Raw genomic sequence first — 27,697 nt, forward strand, 5'->3', positions numbered from 1 at the left:
TTATTCATAAGCCTCAGTGTACAAGAGAGGGAACTTGCTGCAGAGCTTGTTAGCAAAATACCCTGATCTGAGGCGAGAGATGTGTGACTAAAGCCGGGTCTCTTAAGTGTCTGTCACCCTGATCTAACCCGGGAGGAGAGCTCTTTGTAGGCTGAGCTTTCTCTCTGTCTGTCTCTCTCTCTCCATCTGCGCTGCGCTCGGCAGTGACTGGGGATGAGCCCTGCCGTGTAGCTGCAGGTGACAGGGAGCCCTTTTTGTTGTCAAATCCTGACGGAGCTTCCACATGAAAAACATTTCACTCGAGCTGCTGCTGCCGCTGCTGCTGCCGCTGCCGCTCTCTTTCTCTTCCTTCCTCTCTGTCTCTCTCTGTAGATCTCAAAGGCTGCATGAGCACCAGTGATACTGAGACAGAAGGAGTCAATCTCTTGCTCCTTTCACCCCCCACCCCCCCTCACTTTTCTTTTTGTCAGGCTTTTTTTTGTACTGTTTCCTACTTCCCTCTCCCTCTTCTATCGTCTCTCTTCTTCTTACCAGCCTTTTCTTTTCCTCTGCTGCTCGAGCCCCCTCCCCGCCCCTCTGGCTTATAGATCTGAGTTGGGTCTCAGGAGGAAAATACAAGTCAAGCCATTGTCATTTCAAACAGCGTGATAACCAGACACTGGGCTGCCCACTGACAACTCAGGGGAACTGGCCCTGGCTTTGACTTTTAGCTCCCCTCTCTCTCTCTCATTTGCTTCCTGTTACTGTCTCTCTCTCTCTCTCTCTCTCTCTCTCTCTCTCTCTGTTTTTTCTCCTCTTTTCCTCTCAAGCTCACCTCTCCTCTCCCACCTCCGCCCCCCCCCCTCGCTGGACTGTTGCTCGTTGTTGTTTGTTGCTTGGCGCTGCTCTGCTGTGTCTTGCATCTGCTCCTCTTGTCTCTCCTCTCTGTGCCATGGGGGGCCGGGGGGAATAGTTGTCTTAGTGTGTGTACCAAGGTCAGTGCTCTCCACATGACAGTTCTCTGCCTCTCGACAAGGCGGGAAATCAATACTTTCGGACTTGTGGCGCTGCCCTCGGTGTAACAACAACACTGCCCAACGCAGAGCGCTGCTCAGGCACCTGACACATCCCAAGATGCCTCCCCCCACCCCCCTCCCCTCCCCCTCCAGGCCCCCACCAGGCCCCCACAAGGGAGCCCCTTCCACTCTCACTCTGACCCCTTCGTATTTCACCAAATCTTTCTGGTTCACTTTACTACACCTTTACTCGCGATAGTTTTCATCTTCAGGGCCTCTTCAACATTCTGTATATTAGATTCCCTATTTTTTTTATACAATCCAATGCAAGTTTCTGTGTTTTCTCAAGACAAACTGTGTCTCTTGGATCTTTTCTACAGGAGAGGATGAGTGTGTCTGTGTAGAGAGAGAGAGAGAGAGAGATCTATGCAGAAATCAGACAGTTGATCGGAAAGGACCACAGAGGAGCCGCTAAATGAGAGACGTGCTAATTACAGCGCAGCAGAGGATACGTACACACACGTAAAAGCGGAGCCATGGGCGACACTTCTAATATGGCACTAAAGCCTAACATGCCTCCTTATGCTTTTTCACTGCCAGATAGACGCTCGGAGGAAAAGAGAGAGCACTTGCAGTGCGCCCCACACCGATTGTTAAGCCTGCCTCTTGGCCTGCCTCTAATAACGAGGGAGAGTGTGTGCAAGGCCAATTACAGCTCCTGTCCTTCAGCAGTCAAACAGAGTAAAACTCCCTCTCTCTGCCCCTGTGGAGAGGAGCCACAATCGACCGGAGCCTGCGAGTCTCTCCAAGGGACACATGCAAGCACACACTTGGCACACTTTGTGTGCAACTGCACGTCCATCAACAGGGCCATCTCCCCTCATCCCCTGGCTTGCTCCCCTGGTTCAGCTGGAGTAAGGAAAATGCATCAAATAAAACAGCCACTTTAATGAATTAGATATTGAGCTGTTCATTAAAAAAAATCAAATTCCCTGAGGTCAGCAGGGGATACACAGAAAGAGAGTGTAACCTGGGGATGAGCGCGACTTGTTTAGAGGAGTCATAAAACACAGCAATCTGATGACTTTACTGAATGTTCGCCAGAAGTGTCTGATGTTGGAGGATTAAGTGACTTGTTTTTCAGAGGACCATGTTAAATGTTTTTTTTTCCTGTGCTGATGATGAGGTATTTTCTATGACCTCTTGTAGCTTGTTGTGCTCTTACTCTCTGGTGGCAAACGTTTAAACAAGTTAAGTTGGACGGAGGAATCTGTGATTGAAATCTTTTGCAGATGAAAACAAAAAAAGGGTTTGGTGACTTCTCAGCTTTACACGGAAAAAAAAAACCCTGGCAAGAGTGAAATTCTACATCTGTGCAGGCAGATCTCTGTTTTTATTGGCTGAGGTTACAGGTACAAGTTAAAACAGCCTCTCTCAAACTCTGCTGAGCACCAGTGTTTCTACATGGACTTAAAAGACAAGAAACACACTCCTGCTCCCAAACCACAGTGCATTGCTTTCTTATTAAGAAGGATGAAAGGCTCGGCATTGACACTATAAATGACCGGTCACACAAATGACACTGATGAATGTGGGAATGGCGGAAACAAAGGATATATTTTCTCTCCAGTGATTTTATCTCCAGTGAATCACCATCAGCCTTTCCCCCATTTGATGGAGAGATTTAAAGGATGCTGTCCTTGCACTCTCCTCCTCCTCCTCCTCTGCTTCTCCCTGGATGAATGTGATCTAAACAGCCACGTCTCCCTGCTGTTTTTTCACAGTGACAGCCTTTCTCATGAATTAAAAGAGGAACCCATTGATTTTCCCATTGCTTAAATTTGCAACTTAATCCCCCAGATATGTCTAGAATGTACGGCTCTGTCAATAGGCAGCACCGCCACTGAAGGGAGGGCAGCTCCGAGGCTCACTGGAGAGAGAGGGCAAGACGAGGATGACAAGACAAAGGACAGGGAGAGAGGCTAGCTTAGTGGTGAGCGCGGTGGTTTCTGTCTCAGGGCTCAAATCCTGCATTACGCCACCAGAAAATGTATGCTGACTATTAGCAGCGATTCCGATGAATTACCACAAACATAACACATCATCTAACTGAGCCACCGAGAGAAAGAAGCATAACCCCCGTCATCGTACAGCCACTTTAGTCCACTTCTCCGAAGACGAAAACACACGCCACATCGTTAGGTTTATAAGGCTAATAAACCAATCACCATTGTACATCTGCAGAGTGTAACCCGCCACACAGCGTGACCCTCCGACGATCAAATATCGTTATATAAGCGAAAAGCCAACAGGCTGGAAATAAGTTGAAATGGAAAAAGCACACTTGTCCCCAATGAGTGAGGGGCTTGAGGAAGTAACGGGATATCACGACCTCTCCCCAGGAGCAAACAAGGCAGAGAGCCCGTGCCCTAATTCACAGTAAGCACCATAATGTTCTCGTCCGACTCCTAATGTAGCCTATAAATCTCTGGTACTGTGCTCTACATCAGTGTAATGCTCGGTATTAATAGCCTGATTTGTACCATAAGTGCCGAGCAGCCCATAGGCCGAGCTCTGCTTTTTATCTCCACATGTGCGAGATGAAAACAGAGTCATTACTGAGAAATGTGAGAAATATGACAGTGTTCTGAGGAATAAGTGGACACCACTGTATATGCAGTATAACACAGGGTGACCCATACAGATTTCACCCTCCTACACTCCAGCTCTGGTTGTAAACCCTATCCCATAAGCCTCTGGGGTGGTATGGCTCCTTGCCAGTAGCTGTGCTGTTGTTGGCAGTGGATTTCCTTTGTGGCCTCAGTACTTGTGTAGGCCATAACATGATACACACAAAGGCCTGACAGGCGTACACCAGCGTGCACACTCTCGTACGCACACATAATCGGCATATGCTGCGCATTGTGCACGCACATCAACGCACGTAATTATGCACAAAATCACTATTCTCACTGCTCATCCAAAGAGGACCAGCAGCCTTGCAGGAAACAAGGAAGGGGGGGAGAAAGCACAATGTATCCTTGACAGGGTTCATCTGTTTCCAGTTTGGTGCAGATGCTCAGGTTTTATTGCAGCAGTCTAGTATTTCATGGCAGATTTAGCCAGTGGTTTGGTTCTCCGCTCGCTTCGGCTCTAATGATGGCACATCTCTTGTAAATTGTGGCACACTGATAATACAGTTTGTTTCTTGATTCCACCAACTTGTATCTCGCGGACACAGAGGCAGTTTATGTTCCTCTCGCTGTGGTGTCAAACAAATAACTCTAATGCCGTGTGTTCACTGACATAACACACGAACAGTGGAGGACACAGAGTTAATGTACACATTGTGCCTGGACTAGATAATTGACCTGTTTGTTGTTGGAACAGTTGGAGCAGGGCTGCTGCCGAGGCTGGAACTTGATATAAAAAGGGCCACATTTGCTGTTCTGCTCGTTTAGTGGTGTAACTATGATGTTCTTCCACCCTGTGCTGCTCGTGTCAACGCGGTCACTTCACCGAGTTACACAGTTTTCAGCAAAAATAACCACAAGTTTTAAGAGTACGTGTAAACAACGGGTTCTGAACTTTATAGTGCTTGTCGAGTTTGTGATTCCTTTTTAATGATTGTGTTTATCCTCTAAGTTACCACCATAGCATTAGCATTGAACTTACTCTTTACCTTCTGATCTGTGTTCAACAAACTAAAAGTATTTTGCAAGTTGATTTTATATTGTGGCTTATTGTAGTACTTGGATTTCTTCTATAACTGCTACTGTAACATATGGAAGCAAATCTGATCCATAAAAACTGCATTTAACTAGAATGGCAGAGCATATACCGCCGTCATAGTTCAACAGTCTCCTTAAATTAATTCAAGCTGCACCAAATTTCACACACTCATAGATATAAGTTACCTAAACATGCCTGATTCTATTTCACCAGGATCCAGGAATTAGTCTCTTCCCTGAAACGTCCTTCTACCAAGTATGTCGTGAAAATCCGTTGTTGTTTTTGTGTAATCTTGTTTACAAACAAACAAACCAACAAAAACATAACCTCCCTGGTGAAGGTAATAAAAACTTCTCAAATTCAGATGCAAATAATTATTTCCATAATATTTCCAATAATTATAAATTTAGTCTGTGCAATTCACATTCAGAGCTTAAAATTGAAAACACAATTTAAAGGAGTGGCACAGCTTTTACCTCACACGCGCACTTGAGCTTCAAATAAATTGAATATTGGGTTGAACACAGCTCAGTAATATATGTGTGCATAAAGAGTATATGTAGTTAATGTGCTTCCTACACCTTTCCAGTTTCCACATCCGCACACATTTATTTCCCCTGTCTGTGTGTGGATGCCAGCAGCGCACGCAGGAGATGCCTTTCCATCTCGAGACAGGAGTGTAGCGCTGAGCATCTCTTAACTGGCTCGTTTAGTCCTGATGGCTTAAATGATTTCATCACTATTAATGACAGGGACCGTGGCTCCCCGCGACGTGTTGCCAGATGCTCGGGGACCCACTGAAGTTGCCGCTCTCTCCTCCTCACACCCAGCTGCCTCTCCTCATCCCTCCTTCTGTGCAGTCTAATGATTGTCCTCTACATGCCCCCTACCACCCTATTCTTCCTATTTTCCTCAGCCGCCACGGCCTCCTATGGCTACTTAGACATGGTGTAGAGACACAGTGTTGACACTCACATTGCTGTGAGTGTGGGGTCAGCGCGCTGCGAAGCCGCAACGCTGTTAACAAGTCGTCCGACCAGCATGTAATTGTCATGAACATAAGTGCTGAGAAGTTCAGTGCAAACAAGATTTTATTGAACACATTCCCCGTCCTTCCCTCTCGCTATTTATCTTTCCCTGGGCTATTGGGCAAGACAACAAATCAGCTATCAGCCCCGCTCCCGTGTTACTGCGGAGGTCAAAGGTCAGATAAAGAAGGTCAACTGGCGCCGGACCAGTGTGCCCTCAGAGGTCTTTCCTCCAAATGGAATCAAAAGCTGCGCGGCCGCTGTGAGCTACGGCCACGCTGAGCCCCTGCCTTCATTAACTTCCTCCCGTAATTGTTGAGGTAATTCCGAGACAGACGCGTGGCATTGTCCCGACGCATCGATGTGATTTTCATTCATTTGGATAATGAAAGAATTAAATACCATTTTGGTCTCTCTTTTTCTCCTTTTCTCTCCCTCTCCTGTCTTGTTGAGCTCCTTGAATCGAGCTAAGTAATGACATTTTAATTCTTTGTGTGTGTGTGTGTGTGTGTGTGTGTGTGTGTGTGTGTGTGTGTGTGTGTGTGTGTGTGTGTGTGTGTGTGTGTGTGTGAGAGTGTGTGTGTGTGCGCAGGAAACGACTGCTTTTTGCTGAGCCTTTGTCTTTCCTGGCATTGTAGGTAATATGTTTCGTACGGGTTACATTCACATACGCACATTGCACAACCCGAAATAAATGACCCCTCAAAACGACGAAAAAAAAAAATGTCTGCAACAAAATCCGAGGAATGAATCCTCGAAGTGTACAGCTCGTGAACTGGTGCATGGTACAGTAAAATTAGAGATCACCCCTTCAACATGTGTTTTCACTATGTAACAGTGCAGGTACGGTTTCCCCCCTCGTATATTCGGTCTTTTGGATTTAATACAGTAACTGATTGCTACTTTTAAGAAGTGCCAAATGACATGCGCTGCTTTTTGTTTCACACAGCGAGCGGGGTTGTGTGAATGAGGTCAATTTAAATGTAATCAGTTCCTTTCACTGAAAAAGAAACAAAATACAAAACAAGAACGTTTATACCAGTTCAACAGTTCTCATTATTACAGACTGTCACTCCGTGTGGCTCTCTCTCTCTCTCGCGGTGGTTCTGGTGTACAAGGTAGAATAAAACTGTGTGTGTGTGTGTGTGTGTGCAGTTATAATTTCCCAGAGCCTCAACCTTCATTGATTCAGTTGCTCTTGTCTTCCAAAGAAACAGAGAGAGGATTATGCCTTTAAAACGAGCTTTCTCATTGCAGATATTAGGTCATTAATTTCACAGGCTTACATATGAAAATATTGACTCTTCCCAGACACCCCACTATATCCTCTGTTCCAGCCGCGGCCTTGCATAAATAAATCTTTTCAAGTATGCAATATTGATACGCCATTGATTTATTCGTTTGAGGATCTAATAAATAAGCAAATGTATTGAATTATAGTTTAATTACTAAGGTGCTCAATTGATTTGTATGGGAAATTTTGAGTGCTTTATGTTCCCTATAGCAGAGGAATCCCACTATAAGCTACAGGATCTTATCAAAACTTCGATGACTAGAAGTGTCGAGGTTCTATTTCAGTGCTTGAAGTCAAACCTTTTGAAAAGAAACACAAACTAATTTGAAAATGATTCCACTTCTCCCCCCCAAGTGTTTAACTCTGCTTTCCACATCACTTCCTTTATGAAATCCACCGAAATAAAGTCACTACATGACACAGTTGTTCTTTGGAACCAAGCCGACTTGTGATTCCTGTAAATCAAACAAATCTCTGATTCACCACGCAGAGGACGCAGGGACCCGGAGGAGGACATCCCGTCTGCACACTGAAATGATCCAGGACACAGACACAGGCAAAAAAAAAAAAGAGACAAATAGACTGTGAATAAGACGCACAGTCATCCAGGGGGAGCGGGTGGGAGATGGGTGCAGCTTCGTATCCCCGCATAGCGGACGAGGGATGGGCAGGTTTCGGGGAAACTGAAGAGTGGGAAAGTGGGAGAGTGGAGAGAAGGAGAGTCCAAAAGTTGACAAAGGTTGTCGCAGACTAGTCACAGCACAGGGGGGAGGGGAAGGGGAGATGTGGAGGGGAGGGTACGTTCCAGCCTCTCACATCTGTTATTCGTTTGTCCCGAGCTGGGAAGAAAATAGCAGGAAGCGTTCTGGTGGTGGCGGAAGATGAAAAGACAAGAAGATTGAATAAAAAAACATGTGTCGCACATGCACTGTGGCTGATTGGATGCGTCCCATGGATTATCCCCATGAGGTGCTGCCAGCTCAGAAAACACACAGAAACCACATTTGTACACACCATAGGCAAAACGACGATTCCCCTGATTCATAAAGCAGGTTGGCATAAATACCGCCCCCCCTCTGTCTACACGGCACAGTGTCAAAGTCAGATCTACGCCTGTGGCCCTGACACGCTGGTGTCTAACCAAACCTCCCAGTTTAGTTTTGGCTGCCATTACGCTTGCTGTTGCCACAACTCCTTCTACACTGTCAACAACAGCTAACATCGAGCCTCCTGTGCTGAACTCAAAAAGCAAAAGCTTGTATCATTTGTCAGACTAAGTGGCAATCTTTTGCTTTGTTCATTACAGACACGCCAGGTGTGTACAACAGACGCAAAAAGTAGAAACAGATGCAACAGTCATCGAAAACGCGACATGACAATGCCAAGCGGCGGCCATTAAAAGCTAGTCACACGGTGGGACCTCCCATCGCTAACGAGCTGAAATGTGGCAGGACATAGACAGGTAGGAGTAATGCTTTCACAATTATGCAAAGCGTGCATACACATACGCACAGGCATGTGTTTGTGTGCACGTGTGAGCACGCGTGTGCACGTGTGCCGTGCCGGCTCATCCCACAGCTCATTAACAGTAATAAGTGACTGCCGCCACTTTTTTGTCAGTGGGGATGCAAGCCAATCAATAGGGTCATTTCACATCATAAAGGCTTACCAGAGCACATTATGGCACTTGTTCATGGCTGGGAATGGCTGCCATTAGTGGCATAGCCAGATTAGATAAGGACTGGGCGGGTGAGAGGTGGGAGGCAGATGGAGAGAGAATTAAAGAGGACGGAAGAGGGAGGTAGATCAATATATGGATAGTTATGGAGATAACATCACAATAGGGTGTCTGGGAAAGAGATCCGTGTGTGTGTGTGTGTGTGTGTGTGCGTGTGTGTGTGTGTGTGTGGGTGTGGGTGTGTGAGTGTGTGTGTGTGTGAGAGAGAGAGAGAGACTGAAAAGGTAGAAGGTGTGTGTTCGCTCCCTCCTTTATGGGCACTCGTCTATAACTGAGTCCACTGAGTGTGTGTGTAAGTGTGTGTGCGTGTTAATGGAGGATATGTATTACAGCGATCTCCTCACAAACCTGCACCATGCCTGGTGTTCTAATGTGTGTATGTGTGTATGCGTTTGGGGGTGCAGACCTGTGCGCTTTACTTTGGCATGTGCGTGTGCAGTCCTGTTTAATTACAGATCAGGCTTTGAGGCTGAGGCAAACAGTGCTATAATTACAGGAAACACCTCCTTTAATATTTTATGGAAATCTACCTTGTGTGTGTGTGTGTGTGTGTGTGTGTGTGTGAGGTGTGTGTGTGTGTGTGTGAGGTGTGTGTGTGTGTGTGTGAGGTGTAAGATGCACGTATTTATTCAGCGTGAGAGAAACCGAAGAAGAAAATCAGAGATGTGTATACGGAGAGCCTCTCCAGGATGACTTCTGGTTCTTGCCCTGCGATTTAACGCCTTTCTCTTCATTCCTTCTCGACCCTTCACAGTCTCTCATTTCAGATTTGTGTTTCCAAATGGCTTCGCTAAACGCCCCTTTTTCCCCACTTTTGAACTGCTCGCCTCTCAAATATTTATGACGGAGAAAGAGGGAAGAGACTTAGATCAATCCATTAAAGATGAGCAACATCTCCGATGCATAAAGAGGGGTGGTGAACACACTTGCTCAGAGATGGCAAGGTGTAAGCCGTGGCTTAATGCTTAATGACTTACCATGGAGTAGGTTTACTTTTGATTCACTAGAAGGGAGAGGGAGCTGAGGGAGGGAAAAAAACATCACATGGAAGTGATAGAGCAACATAAAGGTAATACTGTTTACTTCATGCAGATTTAAAATTTCTTCTGCATCTGTTTTACTGCAAAGCCGAAACCTTGTTTCTCTATCATATTTTCCAGTCACTCCAGAATCTAAAATAAAAAAACATGTATCAGCCGCAACTGACAAGAACAACAGCTGGAAGTGTGTATGTCGCAACCACAAAGAAATCACAGTGTCATGTCAGTGAGTGGATACTTAATTTATTTGTGTTTTAATCTTAATTTTTTTTTTTTGAGGGGGGGGCAGGCAGAGGCCAAGCTGAACACATGTTCCGTCTTAGCCTGCAGTGACACAAATGTATGCACACATGTAGACACACGCACAATGGCAATATGCTAACACTGCGACTCTAAGCCAGTGCCCCCTACAGTGCCTGACACGCTGGGGGACTGAGAGCAAGCTTCGCTGGTAACATGCTTTACTATTCTTTGATATATGCACCAGTCATTAAAAATAGATGGCGAGCAATCATTACAGGCATCAGAATTAATCTAATTAGCCTAGCGCACTAGGCCTCCCTGGTATGGGGGGGGGGGGGGGGGGGGGGTGTACTCTGCAAACAGAACCACACAGCCGCAAATATGGTGTAAGCGTAGAGGATGCTACAGCGGCTGTGGCGGGATAATCCGCCTTGATTTATTAATATGCGCAAACAAGATTTAGCTCCTCAAAGCAAACAAATGAAGCAAGTGCTAAGAGGAAAGAGAGGGCGGGGGGGGGGTTACAGAGAGCGACATGGAGAGAGAGTGCAAGATCGAGTGCGAGAGCAGAGGAGATAAATTATTTAAGCCTGCGTGGACTGTATGGAGAGCTGCAGCTACCAGTGGTACAAATGGCCAGAAAATATGTTCCTCGTTTCCTGGGTGCACCTTCCTATCAGGACTTTTTAAGAGATTCTACTGTAGTTTGAACTTTTTGGGGTTCGGGGCATAATCTGCTGACGTGTAATCTCCTCACAAACGATGCCAACATACAAATGCACATCACTGTGAGGGTGATTGTGGACAGACACGAGTAGATTATTGACACTGGAGTCGATGGAGTGCTTAGCCCACAACCCTTCTTGACCCCTGTCATGGGTAATGAGTGCTGCAGGGTGGTATGGGTAATATGCATTCAAGACGGGGAAACAGTTTTTTTATTTACGTAAAGGCTAATCTCTGCCGGGACGTGGGTTCTGCTAATCCGGGGTCGGTCCACACAGACGTGATTAAACACAAACTACTTGCACAACTCTTAGAATCATCTACGACACTGTTTGCTTAAGAAAGTTCTTCGTGGGCGTTCACACCGAAAATAGCACTGTGTTGGTGAGGATGTGTTGCTATGGCGACTGGCGAAAAAATGAAAGACGATCCAAAAAGTCCTGTTTGACTTTGGAGGCTTTTTCAGCCGTCAAAACACAGTTAATACGGTGACAATCATTTTATCCACTGTTGTGGGTGTTGCAAGCGAAACAGTAAACTATACTGGAACGTGTGCTTCCATGTGTTTGAATTAAGTTCCTGTGCATTGTGGCAAAAGTTGAGTCAGGCTCAACCTTGTCTTTGGTTAGAAACTCCGATTTTTAGCTAATTGATTAAATGACTTTCTCTGAATTTTAAAAGCCATCAAAGACAAGAAAAGGTGGCGGTGCAGTGGTTGTGCTCTCCGGCTCGACACGGTGCCAAACTCCTCTCTCTGAGGGTTCGCCGGCCATTCTTTCATCCCAGCACCTCTAATGCTAGCAGACGGTCATTTCCATCTCTTTGATAGAAGGGGTCCCAGCTGTGTTCAAGGGTCTAATACCCCTCAACCTCTGTACCAGTCTGCCCCTCCCTCCTTCCTCCAGCTATCCTCCATCCATCCCTCCATCACTCCCCCCACACAGGCTATAGCTTCAGCGTGGCCTGGAGGTGCATCTGAGCAAAACCCAGAGGAGAGAGAGGTAGAGAGGGAAGATAGAGGGAGGAAGAAAAGAAGGAAGGGAAGAGAGGAAGAGCTAATAACAAATCTCCGATGACCAAACCAAAGTCTATCAAAAGCCAGCTCAGCAAACACAACTGCCATACTGATGAGCGGGGAGAAACGCAGCGAGGGAAGGTGGCAGGGATGGAGGACTGAGGTTATACTGTACATGTGGGAAACCGGTGGGTTAAAGGGAGTCGGCATCTTTACAATATCTTCAGCCTCTTTGAAATCAAATTGCTCAAAGACACATTTTGAATTGCACTATATGTAAATAGCTGGTGACAATGTGGAATAAAAATGTACTTTACATGCTGACAAAACGGACAGATCCCAAAGGATATAACCACCTTTTATCTGTGATCCTAAAAACCAAAGCTTAGCCTTACTTTGGTCGATTTTTACGAGTGACGTAGGCTCAGCATGCAGCGCGTTTGTTAAACACATGAGGCAAAACCAAAGAATAAGAAATGTATTTGGGGGAAAAAAAAGATAGAAGAGAAAAAGTCAGGGAGAGCGGCTCATCTATCAATGTTTGAAAAGACGGTATCGCAGGGCGGTCGACTGTGGTATATTTTTCAAAATGAAAGCTATTTTTTTTGCAGTTGTCATTATTTATTACACTGTGCGTTCCCACACATACACACACACACACACACACACACACACACACACACACACACACAAACACACACTGGAGCAAGAATTCAGAGAACTGTAGGTGAACTGTAACTGTAGGCACCATGTGGAAAGACACAGGCCAGAGGAAAAGCCGAGAGACAAATACACCAGCACCTCACTCGCACGAAGGACATAATAGTGCTGAAAGCAAAACGACTCAATGAAACAGGAAAAGTGTAGTTCTTGGAATCCACTTACACTCAAATTACAGTGACATTCTTGGCAGGGCTCGCGGCGCAGGGGTAACACAATGTACTGTAGCAGAGAGAACTTTTGGGACACTTATCAGGGCTATGACACGAAAGTCCAAACTATTAGCATGCAAAAGTTCAAAAAATTAAATTTAAAAAAAGACAGGAAGAAATCAAATCAAGCAGAGAATCGAAAAAAAAAAATAGGGCCTGTTTTCTTGGCAGCATCGGAATCCAACTTTTTCTTTTTTTTTCTTTCTCTCTCGCTCTCTCCCTCCTACCCGCCGTCACCAGGTTAAGTTACAGACATGGGGTGAAGGAATGAGGGAGGCAGAGTGGTAACATACGGTACCAGGAGGAGCGAGACGCCGGGCCTCCCTGACATGGCGTGTGCACCGAGCTAAAAAAGACAAAAACACCCTCCCTCCCTTGCCACACAATCACACTGGGCAGCATATACAGTAAAGAGCCATCTCCCAAATGCAAGATTGTGTTCTGAACGCACAAACACACACATGGCGGATAGACACACACACATGTACACACTGCTTGCTTCACGCCACCCCCCTCTGCTTGACTTCCTTCCTCCCTCCCTCTGCAGATCACTCTGCATGTGTCCTGTCATATCTCCTTCTGCCCATAATTGTCCCAACTTATGGTGTTTCTTCCTGCAAGCCACAGTTTAGGGGAAGTGAAATCCTTCTAAGTGACTGTCACAATGCATCAGCCTCAGGCGAAGGGACACACTCCCGCTCGCTCTTTTCTCCCCCTTCCTCCCGCCTTCCCCTTCCTTCAGTCCCCCCCCCCCGGCTGCCTCCCTCCGTCCCCGCTCACTATCCCTCACTTTAAGTGTTTTTGTTGCTGATATGCTCCACTTGCGCTTTCACTCCATCTCTCTCCATCGCCCTGTCTCTCTCTCTCTTTTTTTTTTTTTATACAGCCACCATCCCGGCGCTCACTTCGCCTCCTCCCTCTCTCACTCCCGTCTTTCCCTCTGCCCCCCCCTTGCATCTAACCTGAAAGGAGAGCTATAGTCACAGCATCACACTGCCATTATGCCCTGCCTGTGACCTGCTCTCCGCACAATCCTTGTTCCCCCGGAGTGCACCAGCCATGGCGGAGCAGAGGTTGACTTTGCTCCTGCTTTCCATTTCCTTTGAAGGGACGGTCACTTCTTGACACACGGAGGAGCTGAAAGACATGAGTGTGTGTTCTCTGGACATGCTGCGTGACCTTTGTCGTGACCCTGACATGTCACAACCCTGTGATGCATGTGTCACTTCTTCTGTGCCTCTGACCTTGGTCTGTCACCCTGCGCACTCTAAACACACACTTCTTTCTCTCTTGTTGCGCCTCACTTCACACAAAAACAGTGACTGGTCTTTTCTGTCAACCAGAGGAACTTCCAATGTCCGATATCTGAACTATGGCTGCAACTAACAATATTTTCTTTCTTATTGATCAAGTGAGCACTTCGATACAGTGGTTGATCACTGGGCCCAAAAAAGTCAAACAGATCTGGTTATAATTTCTCAAAGGTCAAGTCTTATTTTGTTTCACCAACCTTTGTAAACTTTAATTACTTTCATGTACGACTAATAAAACCAGAAGATATTCACATTTAAAAAGATGCAACCAAAGAAATGTTTGTATAAAAAACAGCTCAAACAATGAATCGCATATCAGCAAAACTGCAATGTGGTTCAAACCAGTTTGGGGAAATGCTTAATTTGTGCCACAGTGATGTATGTGTGTGCATGTGTGCATGTGTGGGTGTGTGCACTGTATGTATGTTTAGGTGCTTTTTCCTCCTAGGTCTTTTTCTATTAGCCCTGTCAGGACCAGAATCGGTGCTTTATTGAGCATTTTATTGGAGCTGCGGACAGATCGGTCGCCCATCAACCTTTCATCGACCAATCATGTGCAGTGAGGGGAGGGACCCGGGAGGTCTGGCAGGGATGGACACTCGGCAGGGGAGGAGGGGGGGAGGCTGGTGGTCAGTCACTCATCACTTGGACGCAGTCCTGCAGCCAGTGTGTGTATACGTCTGTATGTGTGTGTGGGAGTGTGTGTAAGACAAGAAAAGGGTCAGTCACTGGTCACCAGATGGTAACTGTTTGGGCTGGACCACAGCAAGCAAGAGAACGAGGGGACAGACTCTCTACTCCCCTTCCTCTCTCCCTGGTGCACACACAACAATCCATGAGAGTGATGGTGATAATGGAGCAGACACTAACAAATCTGCACCTCTTGGCTGAGGGCCTTGACTCGGACTCAGAGAGCAGACAGTCTGTCCCACTCATAAGCCCAAGTACAACACAGCCCTACACACTCAGCAGACGGAGGGACCAGTGACCCTTACTGTACTCCGCTCCGTTTCCAGAGGCACTCGTATGTTGTTAAATGACATTTAAACCAGAGGAATTCACTGTGGTTAGCCTGTAGACGTATAAGCCATTGCCTCGCTCTACAGGAGTTGGGTTGGTCTTTAAACCTGGCGAGCTACGCAGGACCTTGTCACTGTGTGTGGCCTTACAATGTGCAGGCTACTGCTGCTCTGAATATTAGCTCTTCTGTATGTCTGGCTATTAAATACCAATCCCCAGCTACACACACACACACACGCACACACACACGCACACACACACACCACATCCCCTTCAGTCTCATAGTCAGGGACATAACAGTTTTGGCTGGTGAATATTGTGTGGGCCACAAGAAGAAGGAGAGAAAAACCAACTGTTCTTTTAGGTGAAACCTTCCAGCTGGAGACAGAAGACGGGGGAAGGAAGAAAAAAAAGGAACGGGTGTTTGCCAGGACAACCGAGGAGAGCAAAAGTTACTTGAAGGAGCAGTTGTGACTGAGCAGAAAGTGTGTGAGGGAAAAGAGCGAGGTGATTGAACAACGAGAGAACAGGAGCATGTGAGTCAAGAACAAGGTGAAGCCGCAAATCAGTGTTTGGACGAGTGAAGTGAAGCAACAGAGAAGGAGAGGAAGGAAGGAAGGAAGGAAGGAAGGAAGGAAGGAAGGAAGGAAGGAAGGAAAGAAAGAAAGAAAGAGGATGGAACAAAAAGAAGGAATGAAAGGAAGGAAGGAAGGAGGAAGGGTGGGAGTGAGGGAGGAAAGAAAAGAAAGAATGAAAGGGAAATAAAGGAAGGAAGAGGGAAGGAAGGAAATAGGAGGGGAGGGGAAAGAAAGGAAGGAAGTAAAGAAAGAAAGGAGGGAAGGAAACAAAGAATAAAGAAAGGATGGAGGGAGGGAGGGAAGAAAGGAAGCAACGAATGAAAGGAAGGAAGTAATAAAAAAAATGAAAAAAGGAATGAACGAAAGAAGGAACGAATGAAAAGAAAAAAATGAAAATATTGAGACGAAAGAAAGAAAGAAGTAGAGTGTCAGTAGCTGTAGTGCTTCTCCTGCTAATTCAGCACTTTAACAAATCAATGGCACTTGAGGAGTACAGTCCACACCCTGAGCTCAGCTCGACGCATCAGTGAGACTGTATAGGAAGGTTTGTGTGCGTTTTTCTAAGTGTGTGTGTGTGTGTGTGTGTGTGTGTGTGTGTGTGTGCCTGGAGGGTTGGTGATGTTGGTGTGGGGTCCTCCACAGTAGTTCACATTAAGGTCCGGTAATGTGTTAATTTATAACTCTATCACCCCAGACGCCTGCATTATCCATCTGTGTCACACACTCGGCCGACTATATCTATCATCCGGAGGGGAAAATGGCCGGTCCGGAGAGATTAAGCCACCGGTCGCACTGTTTCTCCTTTTTTTCTCCTTCTTGCTTTCTCTTTCTTTTCCCTTCAGCCGTATCCATTTCATCCCTCCGCGCCCCCTCTCCCTTTGTCCTCAGCTCCCCAGGTCAGGGTGATCAATTATGGGGCTTGACAGACTTCTCAGTCCTGGCTGACCGCTGGAGCTCCAGAGGCCTCGCAGACGTCACTATCTACCCATAGACGGAGCGCCTTGGCTGGGCTTTAACACCCTCCCTCTCCCCTGGTCCCGGAGGCCTGCATGGGTGGCTGTTTGGATATCAGTGATCAGAGACTGAATTACACTTTGCCATGACCTTTGTGAACTCGAAACGTGTTATCACTCACGGCAGATTGACTAAACAGATTGTAATGGTAAAGACCTTATACGTGTGTGTGTGTGTGTGTGTGCGTGTGTGTGTGTAGGGCTGTAGAAGCTGAGAGGACAAAAATTGCCTCACTTTGAAAAGACCCTTGGTGCATATAAGTCAACGACATATAACCCAGTGTGTCATAACATTACTGGGGCTATAATTTATAGGTTTACACCAACTGGTTCTGGGCAAATGTTGTGGATATATAATATGCAGCAGGTAAGTGTAGTTTTTCCCCGTTGACGCAATTATTACAGTTGTCAAAACATGCAAACAACATGCTGTATTTCCCGATGTACAGAAACGTTGCAGCATGATAAACCACTGATTGCAAGTTGGACAGTGTGTCAGGAGCTCTTTCTCGCAGTATTTCCAGAGTAAACGAGGCAGTGTGTGTGTGTGTGCGTGTGCGTGTGTGTGCGTGCGTGCGCGCGCGTGTGTGTGTGTGTGTATATGTCCCTCATATGTTTGTGCGTGTGGCTCATGCTCTCTGTGTCAGTAGCAGCAGGCACTAATAACACACAAGGGGAAATGATCAATACTCACCCTCTTTATTCAATTTCACAACATCACTGCTATCACATACAAACACACACACACACGCACACACACACACACACACACACCCAGGGCACATACATACATTTACGTGAATGTAAAATAATGGGCCTTTGACTAACACACATTGCCAGAGGGCTGGCTAAAGTGGGAGAATTGGCGTTGTTGTGAGCGATGCATCCATATGTATTTTTTCAGTTATACCCCCCCCCCCCTCCCCCCCTTCTCTCTCTCTCTCTCTCGTAGTGAACATGAGATACAGGGGCTAACGCAGGGAGAGGTGGGGGGTTGATAGGAAAGACAAGCTGGCGATTCCACCTTTAAAAGAGTGCAACAGTCATCACGAGGGGAGAAAGGGAATCTGCCCATTAAGACTAAGTGGATGTCTATTAGATCATGGAGGTAAGGAGGTGGGCATTTACCATCAGTCCCACTCACAAACAACCTTGCCTGCCCCTGGACCATGGCAGCGGCTGCGAGTGTAATACACGGCCATTATGTTGACATCATTGGAAGTTTCTCATAAAGTTTAAATTTTTTTATTTTCTAAAAAATACCTCTCAAATATTTCCTTTGATTGTCTGCCAGGGACGTCACCTCTGCAAAAAATGAAGGCAATTAAAAGACTATCAAAGTCACTCGCCCGTCCTGAGATCAAACAAACCCTCTGCCCTCTTTCTACTGCTCCGTGTTTCTGTCTCTCTGTCTGTCCCCTTCACTCCCCGCCCCGTCTTCCCCAGTGTAAAACCCCCCATTCTTATCACGGCGGTACAGTTAATCCTCCCTCTCTCCTCCCTCCTTCCATCGCGGCATCCCTCAGGGGGGTTCGCGAGAGGCTAAAAGGAGGGAGCACATTTGCCACTTGTCTGCGACACATAATACGGAGCAGGCAATCAACTTTGGCTTGACATGTATTTGCTCATCACTGGGACACAAACGCGCGCGCGCGCACACACACACACACACACACACACACACACACACACACACCTACCTTTACCCCCCACCACCACTGCTGGGAAATTGAGGGGTGAGGGTGTAGGGGTTGGAGGGAGGGGCAGCCTAAATTAACACTTGACATTCAATACGGTCAGGTCCTTAATTGGCCAGGGCCTTCCTGAGAAGGCAATTTTCTATTCCCCAAACTGCCCCCGCGCTGCGCCATGTGCCAGTGTCATCTGTGTGTGTATGTCTATGTGTCCGTGTGTGTGTGTGTGTGTGTTTGTAAGAGAGAAATTGCATCTGTGTGTAAGCATGTGCCAGAGAAAACCTGAGACAATGTGTGTGTGTGTGTGTGTGTGTGTGTGTGTGTGTGTGTGTGTGTGTGTGTGTGTTTCAGCGCGGGCCCTGTCCTGAGAGAGGCCCTCTGGTCCCTTCCCTCTCTCTAATGAGGCTGGATGAATTAGCGCTACGTGACATGATTTGAACAGCGGTGCCCCCCCCCCCCCCCCCCCCCCCCCGCCCCTGCCCCTCCCCTCTTTCCCCTCCCTCCTCTTTGTCCTTCTTCCCTCCTCATCCCCTGCTCTCTCTCTCTCTCTCTCTCTCTCTCTCTCTTTCTTTTTTTTCTTCCTCTTAAAGCAGTGACAGGCATCTGGTGGCCGAAAGAATGCCAGGAGCAACCCCGCGGCTCTCGCCTTTATGCATGCTGCTGCTGCTTTATGCCCCCGCACATACACACAAAACATGCACACACCTAGGCATCATACACACTGTGAAATACTTCTGCCTTCCGACTGCTCCTTCTCTACTCTCGCGCGCGCACACACTTCCCCACAGATCCAGTTACACTTGATGTTATTACAGCTTTCAACCTGAGAGGTATTAGGCTTCCTTTAACCGATCTGACAGCATTTACAACACAGGCGAGTCGACGCCTCTAATCGCCCCTGTGACATCAGCCTATTACCAATTGATCTCAGAGAGAGCCTCCTCCTCACCTCCCGACTGATGCACAAGCTGTCGACTCCTTTTACTCTTCTTTGTCATAATGCGCTATCTTTCTCAGACACTACATCCTGCAAACCTGACTGCCCTTTAAGTGCTCTCATTTCACATTTCTCTCCCGCGATAAATCTCACAGCTTCGCCCTTTGCTTATGATGTTTTTATTATTAACGTTATTGAGTTATATCTGGTCACACATTGATCTGGCACAAAGGATCACCTTTGCCCTCCTGAGGTTTTAGACCAACAAGATGCTAAATTTATGAGCTTCACGGCCGCGCAGGAAAGCAGCAGTGAATCTGGGTGATAAATCCCCTGTTGCCACCCTTTACAAATCTAAACTGATCAACAAGCTCCAAAGTAATGGCCTGGATAAAGGAAACAAAAGCTGCAGATTTTTTTTTTGGTATTTGGAGGAAACATATCAAATGGATTAAATGCTATGAAATATTAAATGCCAGTCAGAGTCACACACATCATGCAGCGGACGGCGCTCCAACAAAGCACTTATCGCTGAGTGTGTTTCCCGACAATGGAAGAGGCAGCTCGGGCCACTTACAGAGAAAACATCAACATAGAGAAAGCAAGTGTATACGTGTGTGTGTGTGTGTGTCCACAACAACATCCTTTAACGATAACAAAAAACTGCCTTTTACATACAAGAATCCCCACTTTGTCCCGTTGTTCAGTCGCACAATGAATGCCGCAAGCGATAAACGGACAACAATGTGCGGTGGCAGAGGTCGTGCGTGCGTGTTGGCCTCCCAGCCCCCCCGCTGTTTTCCATGGATGCAGGGTCAGACCAATTGATGTCTATCACAGAAGGCTAATTAGATCATTTGTGACTTAATTGACGTTATAGATTGTTAGAAGTCAAGTACACCGCTGCTCGATATGTGATCATCTCACATGCAGGCAGGTTCAATTCAGCTTTTGTGTGTGTGTGTGTGTGTGGGTGGGTGGGGTGGTCACATCCAAAATGCACAGGCATGCTAAGCGACAACACACAGCGCCTTCACCAACCAGCCCCAGCACACACACACACACACACACACACACACACACACACACACACACACACACATTGGTATACACCCACACACACACACACACACACACAAAAGGAAAAGCCACCCAGCACTTGGTTTGTCAGAAAAACACGAGCAGTGGGATGCCAGGGCAGCTGCATTTAACAGTGGCCATTAAATGTTATTAATCTAGCAGCGCAAACATCTTTACAAAGTCAGCACAGGGCACAAACAAACGCTTACACATGTTGCCTTAACACTTTGCTCACAACTAAAAGTAGCTAATGAGTTTCGACTCAGTTTTTTTTCCCGGAGCGTTGAAATGACAGAGACGTTTTCAAAGAAGGCCTTTTTACACAATCTGCGTGAAGAAAAGACAAAGTAGGAGAGGGTGAAAGCAGGTATCTGTGCCTGTCAGACTGCATATCTTTAGAGTGTGTGTGTGTGTGTGTGTGTGTGTGTGTGCAGTATGTGTGTGCATGTGAGTGTGTGTACGTTGGCTACAAGCCTACCACAGCCTGTACCACTAACCTCCCTTCTCCAGAACCTCCCTAAAAATCCTCCCTGGGCCTCAAGCAATCAAATCTCCACGGTAAGCTGGAGACAGAACAGAACAGAGCGGAGAGATAGATGGAGAGTGAAACATGGGAGCGGAAAAAAAAGACTGAGAAAAAGCAATGAAACAGAAAATAGTGGGGGAAAGGCATCCCCCCCCTCCTCCTCCTCCTGCTGTCATAGCCATTGAGTTCAACGTATGCATTAAGAGATGTAACATATTTATTCCTGTCCGTGAGTTCTCCTCACCTCACATGTGAACTGCAGACGTGAAACCGCCGTTACCTGTTGCACAGCCATTTTCCCTTCCACAACAACTCTGGTAATTTGCCAGCGCATTGGAAATGTACAGTACAAACAAACACGCGCACTCTCACCCAGCGGCGTCGGATTAGCAGGAGAAAGAGAGGGAGTCAACCGTGGGCCCCTGAACAAAATTACCATCATTATCCATAACCATAAATAAGCCTGATGATGATGATGATGGTTTTAACAATAATAATAGCAATTCACCCTGAGTGCTTTTTCAAATAACAGTGACAGCATTAGCCACACCGCCAGGAGAGAGAAATGAAAGGCCCCGGTGCCTTGAGAGCTCGTCTTCGCTGCCACTGCTGATGGGGCAAATTGGCAGGCAGAGCGAGCAGACAGGGGTCCTTAAAGACGGATGTAAAAATAGTCAGCTGTCGATTTGCCCGTTGAGCTGGCGCGGCTCCAAGGCAAACAAAATAACAGGAGTTTGAGGAATAACAGGAAAAGGGAGAAGCCGCGGTGAAAGTGCGCTGGAGTTCCTGTCACTTAGCGCAGGTCACACCTAATGTCACCTTCCTCTGGATGCAGGACGGGAAAGAACAGACTCTCGCAACAATGTCTCTGCCATATGCTCGTGTCTTAAAATACAACAGGCCACCGCAAAATATGGACACGTTTCCTCCGACTCTTTTCACCTAAGTCAATTATGTGTGATGATCTTCTCTGCTGGTGGCGGCCTCTGGGTCAATGAAGCCAACGCAGGCCCCTCCCTGCTCTCAATCCCCCGATGACCCCTTGTACCGCCACTTCACACTCACACACACACACACACACGACGATACTTCAACCCTTCCATAACTGCCTGGACCTTGGTGACAGCTGCTGCATTCCTGCTGTGTGTGTGTGTGAGTGTGAGTGTGTGTGTGTGTGTGTGTGTGTGTGTGTGTGTGTGTGTGTGTGTGTGAGTGTGAGTGTGTGTGTGTGTGTGTTGCTGCCCTGGCTCTGTGCTCCTGTCCCCCTCATTAGCCAGTGGCGGGGTGGTGACATCCTGAGCGACTGGCCCTTCAAACACACACTTCCTCTTCACACCGGCGACTTCTCCCCTCTGCAGGAAACCACCCAAAGTCAAATAAGGAACGGCCCTCTCTTGAAAAGAGACGTGTGAAATGAAAGAAGGAGAAACAGGGTGAAGAGTAGCATGCAGTTGCTTTAAGAGGCCTCGCAAGGGAGGGGAAATGAAAAGAAGTGGGACAGTAGAAAGTAGAAAAATCTATATCAAAATAAATCGCTTAAAAAAAAATATATATATATATATATATATATAGTGCGTGGAAAGTCGCACTCTTCCATCCTATTTGACACATTGTTCTTCTCTTTGTACTATTCCCAAAGCGGCGTGGGTCTAATCAGATTACTAAACCCCGTATTCAATTGCCACACACTAGATTTATTTAAACCGAATCGAACCCCTTAAAATACCTCATGAATCTACGTAATCTTACACAACAATCTTATAATATTTATAAATATGTAATTTTGCCCACACAAGACTGAAACAAGTCCCTGGGAAAGACTCGGCTTCAGTAGATTTCACCACTCAGCCGCCTGATAAGAGGGGAGCAGATGGCTCTGCATTTCTGTCGTTCCTCCACGCTCTCTCTCTCACACACACACACACACACACACACACACACACACACACACACACACACACACACACACACACACACACACACACACACACACACACACACACACAACAGGCAGTACTCTGCCCTGCCAGACATATGATAAAGAAAACCCCTTTTTCTGCTTCCACGATAGCGTCTCGACACCGTTCTGTAGCCTCCCTATTATTCAGGCGTTCACTATGGCAGCGAGGCAGCCGTCTCCTCAGGACAAACAGGAAACAGCTGACATGGAGGCCGTGAGTGATGCTCACATGATGCTTATTGATCGCTGGTTGCCCCAGGTCGCGCACACAGAGTCAGGATCGTCGGTCCTGCAGGGCATTACTGCGCGGCTACAGAGGTTACTGTATGACCCGGGACACACGTGATCGTAGCCATGTGCGGTGTAGATTTTCTTTTTTTTGGCAAGATCATGCTTTTACTGTAAAGATACGATTTACAGAGATGTCTGTATTAGAGGTCATGCTGACGGTATTCAAATCACGGGAATTGATTTTATCCACTTAAAATATCGAGAGTTTTTAAAATAGACCAAGATTTAGTAAATGCCGTAACAGGGAAAAACACTATATTAATATATCTCTAGGTTTCAGTAAAGAACATGCTTGGTGATGCAATTATTAAAAATAAAAAAAATATTAAAAAAGGCTTTTGAATCAAGTTTAAAGTAAAAATGTTGCGGACGTCATATCGCCCTGGTTGGTGCCTGGGTAAATATAGTGGGGACCGCAGCATGAATGGGACCTTGTGCATCCTCCTACTCAATCAAACTAGATGGGCTCTTAATAGTGCACACACGCAAACGGTAAATATACAAGTAGCTGCAGCCACCTTCCCACTCAGTCTTACGCTTACTTCTCTGTGCTCGCTGCTGCAGAAATAACGCTGCCTTCAGGAAACATCATCATGGCTGCATATGCACAAAGAGAGAGGAAGATACCGGCTGACAGGACGTCCACAGTGTGGGCCTGTCTCTGTTATGTTATCTGGACCTTCTCAACTGGCCATCAGCACTGCAGTAACTACATCAAACAGTATAAGTGCCAACCACAGGCTTGCAAGTAAAGGGACGGGCACCATCAGTGAAGCTTTGGTGGTGGACCAGTGGATTCAAATCTTCTGTGATCAGGTTTTATGGCTTTACACTGATGGAGAGGCACATCCCAGTCGCTCCCTGATTCACTGAGGAAGCATTCCTTGTGTCCTTGTGTCATATCACAATTCATTATCCCATAAACGCACTGCAAGACCCAAAATGATCCTCGGCTCAATCTCAAGAGACCTCTCAGTGAAGACAGTAGCCGCGGAATAAAACCATCTGATTTAGCATCCAGAGGAGAGAGAGAGAGAGTTTTAGGGAAGATAGTTGAGAAGAGAGCGGGAGGGGGGTGAGGTGTGGAGGATTGAGAGGAGCAGAAGGAAAAGGCGGCGAGAGAAGAAGAAGAAGCAGTGAGAGACAGAGACGTCGTAGTAGAAGAATAAGAAAGAGAAAAAGTAGTAATGGGGGAAGTGGTGCGTGTCTTTTCTGCAAATCTCCTCTTTCACCTCTGCTCTCCTCCAGCTCTCTTGCCAAGGCCAGCCAAGAGACACTTCACCTCGCACCCGCACACACATGGAGCCCGAGCCAACACGCAGAAACACACACACGCGCACACAACACAGCGGGAGACACACACACACAAAAAAAACTGCACTCGCTCATTCTCTCTTTCACGCTGGCACACACACACACACACACACAAACGCACAAGCACAACTGGCATATGAATATTTAGCCACCCACTCAGAAAAATTAATGACAAAAGCACAGACATGAATTCCTTTAACACACACATGCACACACACACACAAACTTCACCATCAGAACACACACACACACACATTTGACACCAGATACATGCACATATAGGCATCCATATGCTCTGTGTGCAACGACCCATCAAAGACAGACATGGAAATAATAACAGTAGAGTGTAACCACACACACACACACTCACTCACTGTGGATAATTCTACACATATGCATCAAATCACTGCCCCACAGTCCCTCACAATGGTAAGAAGCAATGCATATGCACCACATATGCAACATGCAGCACGTCTGTACCTCACTGGGTCAAACAACGTGCACACACACACACACACACACTCACACACTCGCCGCTGTAAGTGTATCAGTGTGTTAATAGGCAGATTAGCACACTCTGTGATCTGCACTGGGGAGGATAATATCAACCCCATTTCTGCACCCAGACAAAACAAAGTGGAGCATGTTATTCCATAAATATGTCTGTCATCGTGCCCTCGGAGCCAACAGCGTTCACTTTCAGCGGTTCAACATAAACACGCTGTATATGTGCTGAACCGTGCGCATTCAGGAAATATGTGAAACAAAGGGAAAAATCAGCAAACATGGATCACAATGAAAAGTTAAAATGTGACACAAGATATGAAAAACAGGGGAGGATATTAAAGAAAGATGCATGTGAAAGAACTGACACAGAGAAATTTAGATTTAGAAAAAAAGCTGACATATTTATATGATCACTGCCAAAATGCCTGTGCGATTTAACTGTCTTAAAAACAGACCATTGGAACCGATCATCGCACATTTTTTTATTATTAAGCAAGAAAAGAAAATATTAAACTACTTTTATCAAAATATTGATTTTATCACAGTAATTTGCAGCTTTTTAGTTTAGCGAAGTTTTGCAATATGATAAATTTGAAATTTAATAAAAGGAGAAATGCTGCAGATTTGTTCGGATTTCAAAATTGGACTTGATTTATTGTGGGAAAATGCAGGTGGAAATTTAATATTGAAATAAACACTGTCACCTTTGATAAAATGACAAAATGCAGCTTCTATTATTATCATGATTATTACCATACTTTGAATTTTTTAATTAGGCTACTTCTAATTTATATGTTTGACACTGTATTTGTAATAGTGTCGGTGTGAGATGAGGCACTTTAGCAGCAGTATATAAATATATATAAATACATATAAATATCTAGGACTGAGAGCAGAGACAGAAACCAGTGGTGCCACTGCACCTCCTCCAGGTCTCGGCCCATCGTCGACCTGTCGCACTTCAAAGGAAGCCGCGTTACACCCTTGCAGAAAGAGGCTGTTTTAGAGGTTCAGCTTCAGATGGAAGAACATGCACTGACTTCTTCCTTCTTCCCTTTTCACTCGGAGCTGTGCTGCTGCTGCTGCTGCGTGAGCCTGGGTGGCAGCATCAGATCCTCAGGTGGAAGTCAGGGCACTTTTTTTTTTTTTTTTACGAGCTCCTCTAAATCCCTGAGCTGCTCCCTGCGCATTCCTCCGTCTTTACGCACGAGAGAAAATAAAATGGAATAATAATAAAAATAGAAGAAGACGCGGCCTGCGGCTCGTGCATTGTGGAGGAATTATCCCTGATGAACCAATTAGACTCGGAGCATCACTTAACTCCGGGGTTTTTAACTTGCAGGGGTCGATATTCAGAGCCACGCATGCAGCAACAGCAGCGGGTCAATTAAGGCTCCGAATATTATCACTGCGTAAAGTCTGCATGGGAAATAATTCAAACTCCTAATTAATGTTTGTATTATTTTTTTTTTGGACTCCCTCCTTCATGAAACAATTGTGAAAGTTCCCTCTTGTGTGTGCTTTGTAAAAAAATAAATAAATAGTGCACCGGTTTCTGAGCATTATGGAGGCTGGGGAAATAGGCAGTATTTATCGAATCCATTTCATCGATTCCATTTAAATTGCATGCTGTTTCCTGTTGACACTTGCGTGGATTGTGTGAAGGCTGTGAATCTCCTGCTCGTGTGCTTCAGACAGAGAGAAAAGGCTAAAAAAAAAAAAAAAGTTTCTTCAAAAGATTAAAAGCCTATTAAGGCCTGTTATGAGAGGTGTAAATTATCCACCCACAGAAAAGCCTCCATCGCCACTGGTGTTGATTTCGTTAGAGAAACACACAATAATGAAAAGTGAATGCACGTCTGATAGATTGTCAATATGTAATCCTAACTCCCCTTATAACATAAAACATTTTAAATATTCAGCTGAATCAATTTCCCCCGAATTGTATCAACACGAAGATACGTTTTAAAACGTGTCAGTGAATATGCAAATAAAATGTTTTATTAATCGCGAAATATTTCACCAATAACAGCTGCTTTTTATTTTTATAATGAAAAATATAAAAATGTTAAATTCTATTTAAATTGAGATCGATCTCTTTGGAGGAGAAATTCGATTTCAAATTGAGATTTGTTTTCTTTTCACTTCCTTCACGCTGAAAGAGGCAGGTGCTGCTTTTTTAATGGTTTGTGCTTTTAAACACGTGAGGAGAATTTTATTGAGATTTTACACCAAAACTCTTGATTCTTAATTTGGGGACTAAAACCTTTTAGTTTCTTCACAGACATCGGTCAGTGCTGTCTGTGCACCGACACGATCAGACACCTGCTGTAAACCACAGCTTCGTCATGCTGCTGAGAAAAATGATGCACTCGCGTCAAAGGGATATTTTCTCTCGTTTCTAAAGTCCAGATTTGTGTGTGATTTACAAGGAATTAAAAATAATAGTGTTTCCCTGACGTTGTGTCTTGGTGATGCCCTGCACCTCCACCACAGCTGCATCCGTCCTGCCCGGCGCAGAGCTGCTGCCTGGGCGTCTCCATCGATCAGATGGAAATATAATTTGGCCTTAACAACAGATAAAATACCGCATCCCTCGTGCCACCTTGTTGATCTTTAAGGAAGAGAGGAGAGGGGAGATTTTGAAACGCAAGCCCATAACCCATCTCTCTCCACCCCAACACCCCAGGGTGCGCCATCCTCGGCAAACACAAAGTCATT

General features: G+C 46.0%; 1 protein-coding gene across 3 annotated transcripts in view; it reads right to left on the reverse strand.

Annotated features, from left to right (window-relative positions):
- bnc2 (basonuclin 2) overlaps nucleotides 1-27,697 on the reverse strand; it is a 159,862-nt gene that overhangs the window by 63,337 nt on the left and 68,828 nt on the right. For 2 of the 3 annotated variants that reach the window (XM_034583830.1, XM_034583820.1), the window contains exon 3: nucleotides 25,900-25,959. The exons of the other annotated variant lie outside the window; for it this stretch is intronic. In XM_034583830.1, the coding sequence (XP_034439721.1) occupies nucleotides 25,900-25,959 (60 nt within the window). The remainder of the gene's footprint in view (nucleotides 1-25,899; nucleotides 25,960-27,697) is intronic. 3 annotated transcript variants of the gene reach the window in all.

The sequence above is a fragment of the Hippoglossus hippoglossus genome, chromosome 1 (assembly GCF_009819705.1).
Source record: "Hippoglossus hippoglossus isolate fHipHip1 chromosome 1, fHipHip1.pri, whole genome shotgun sequence".
Taxonomy (NCBI): domain Eukaryota; kingdom Metazoa; phylum Chordata; class Actinopteri; order Pleuronectiformes; family Pleuronectidae; genus Hippoglossus; species Hippoglossus hippoglossus.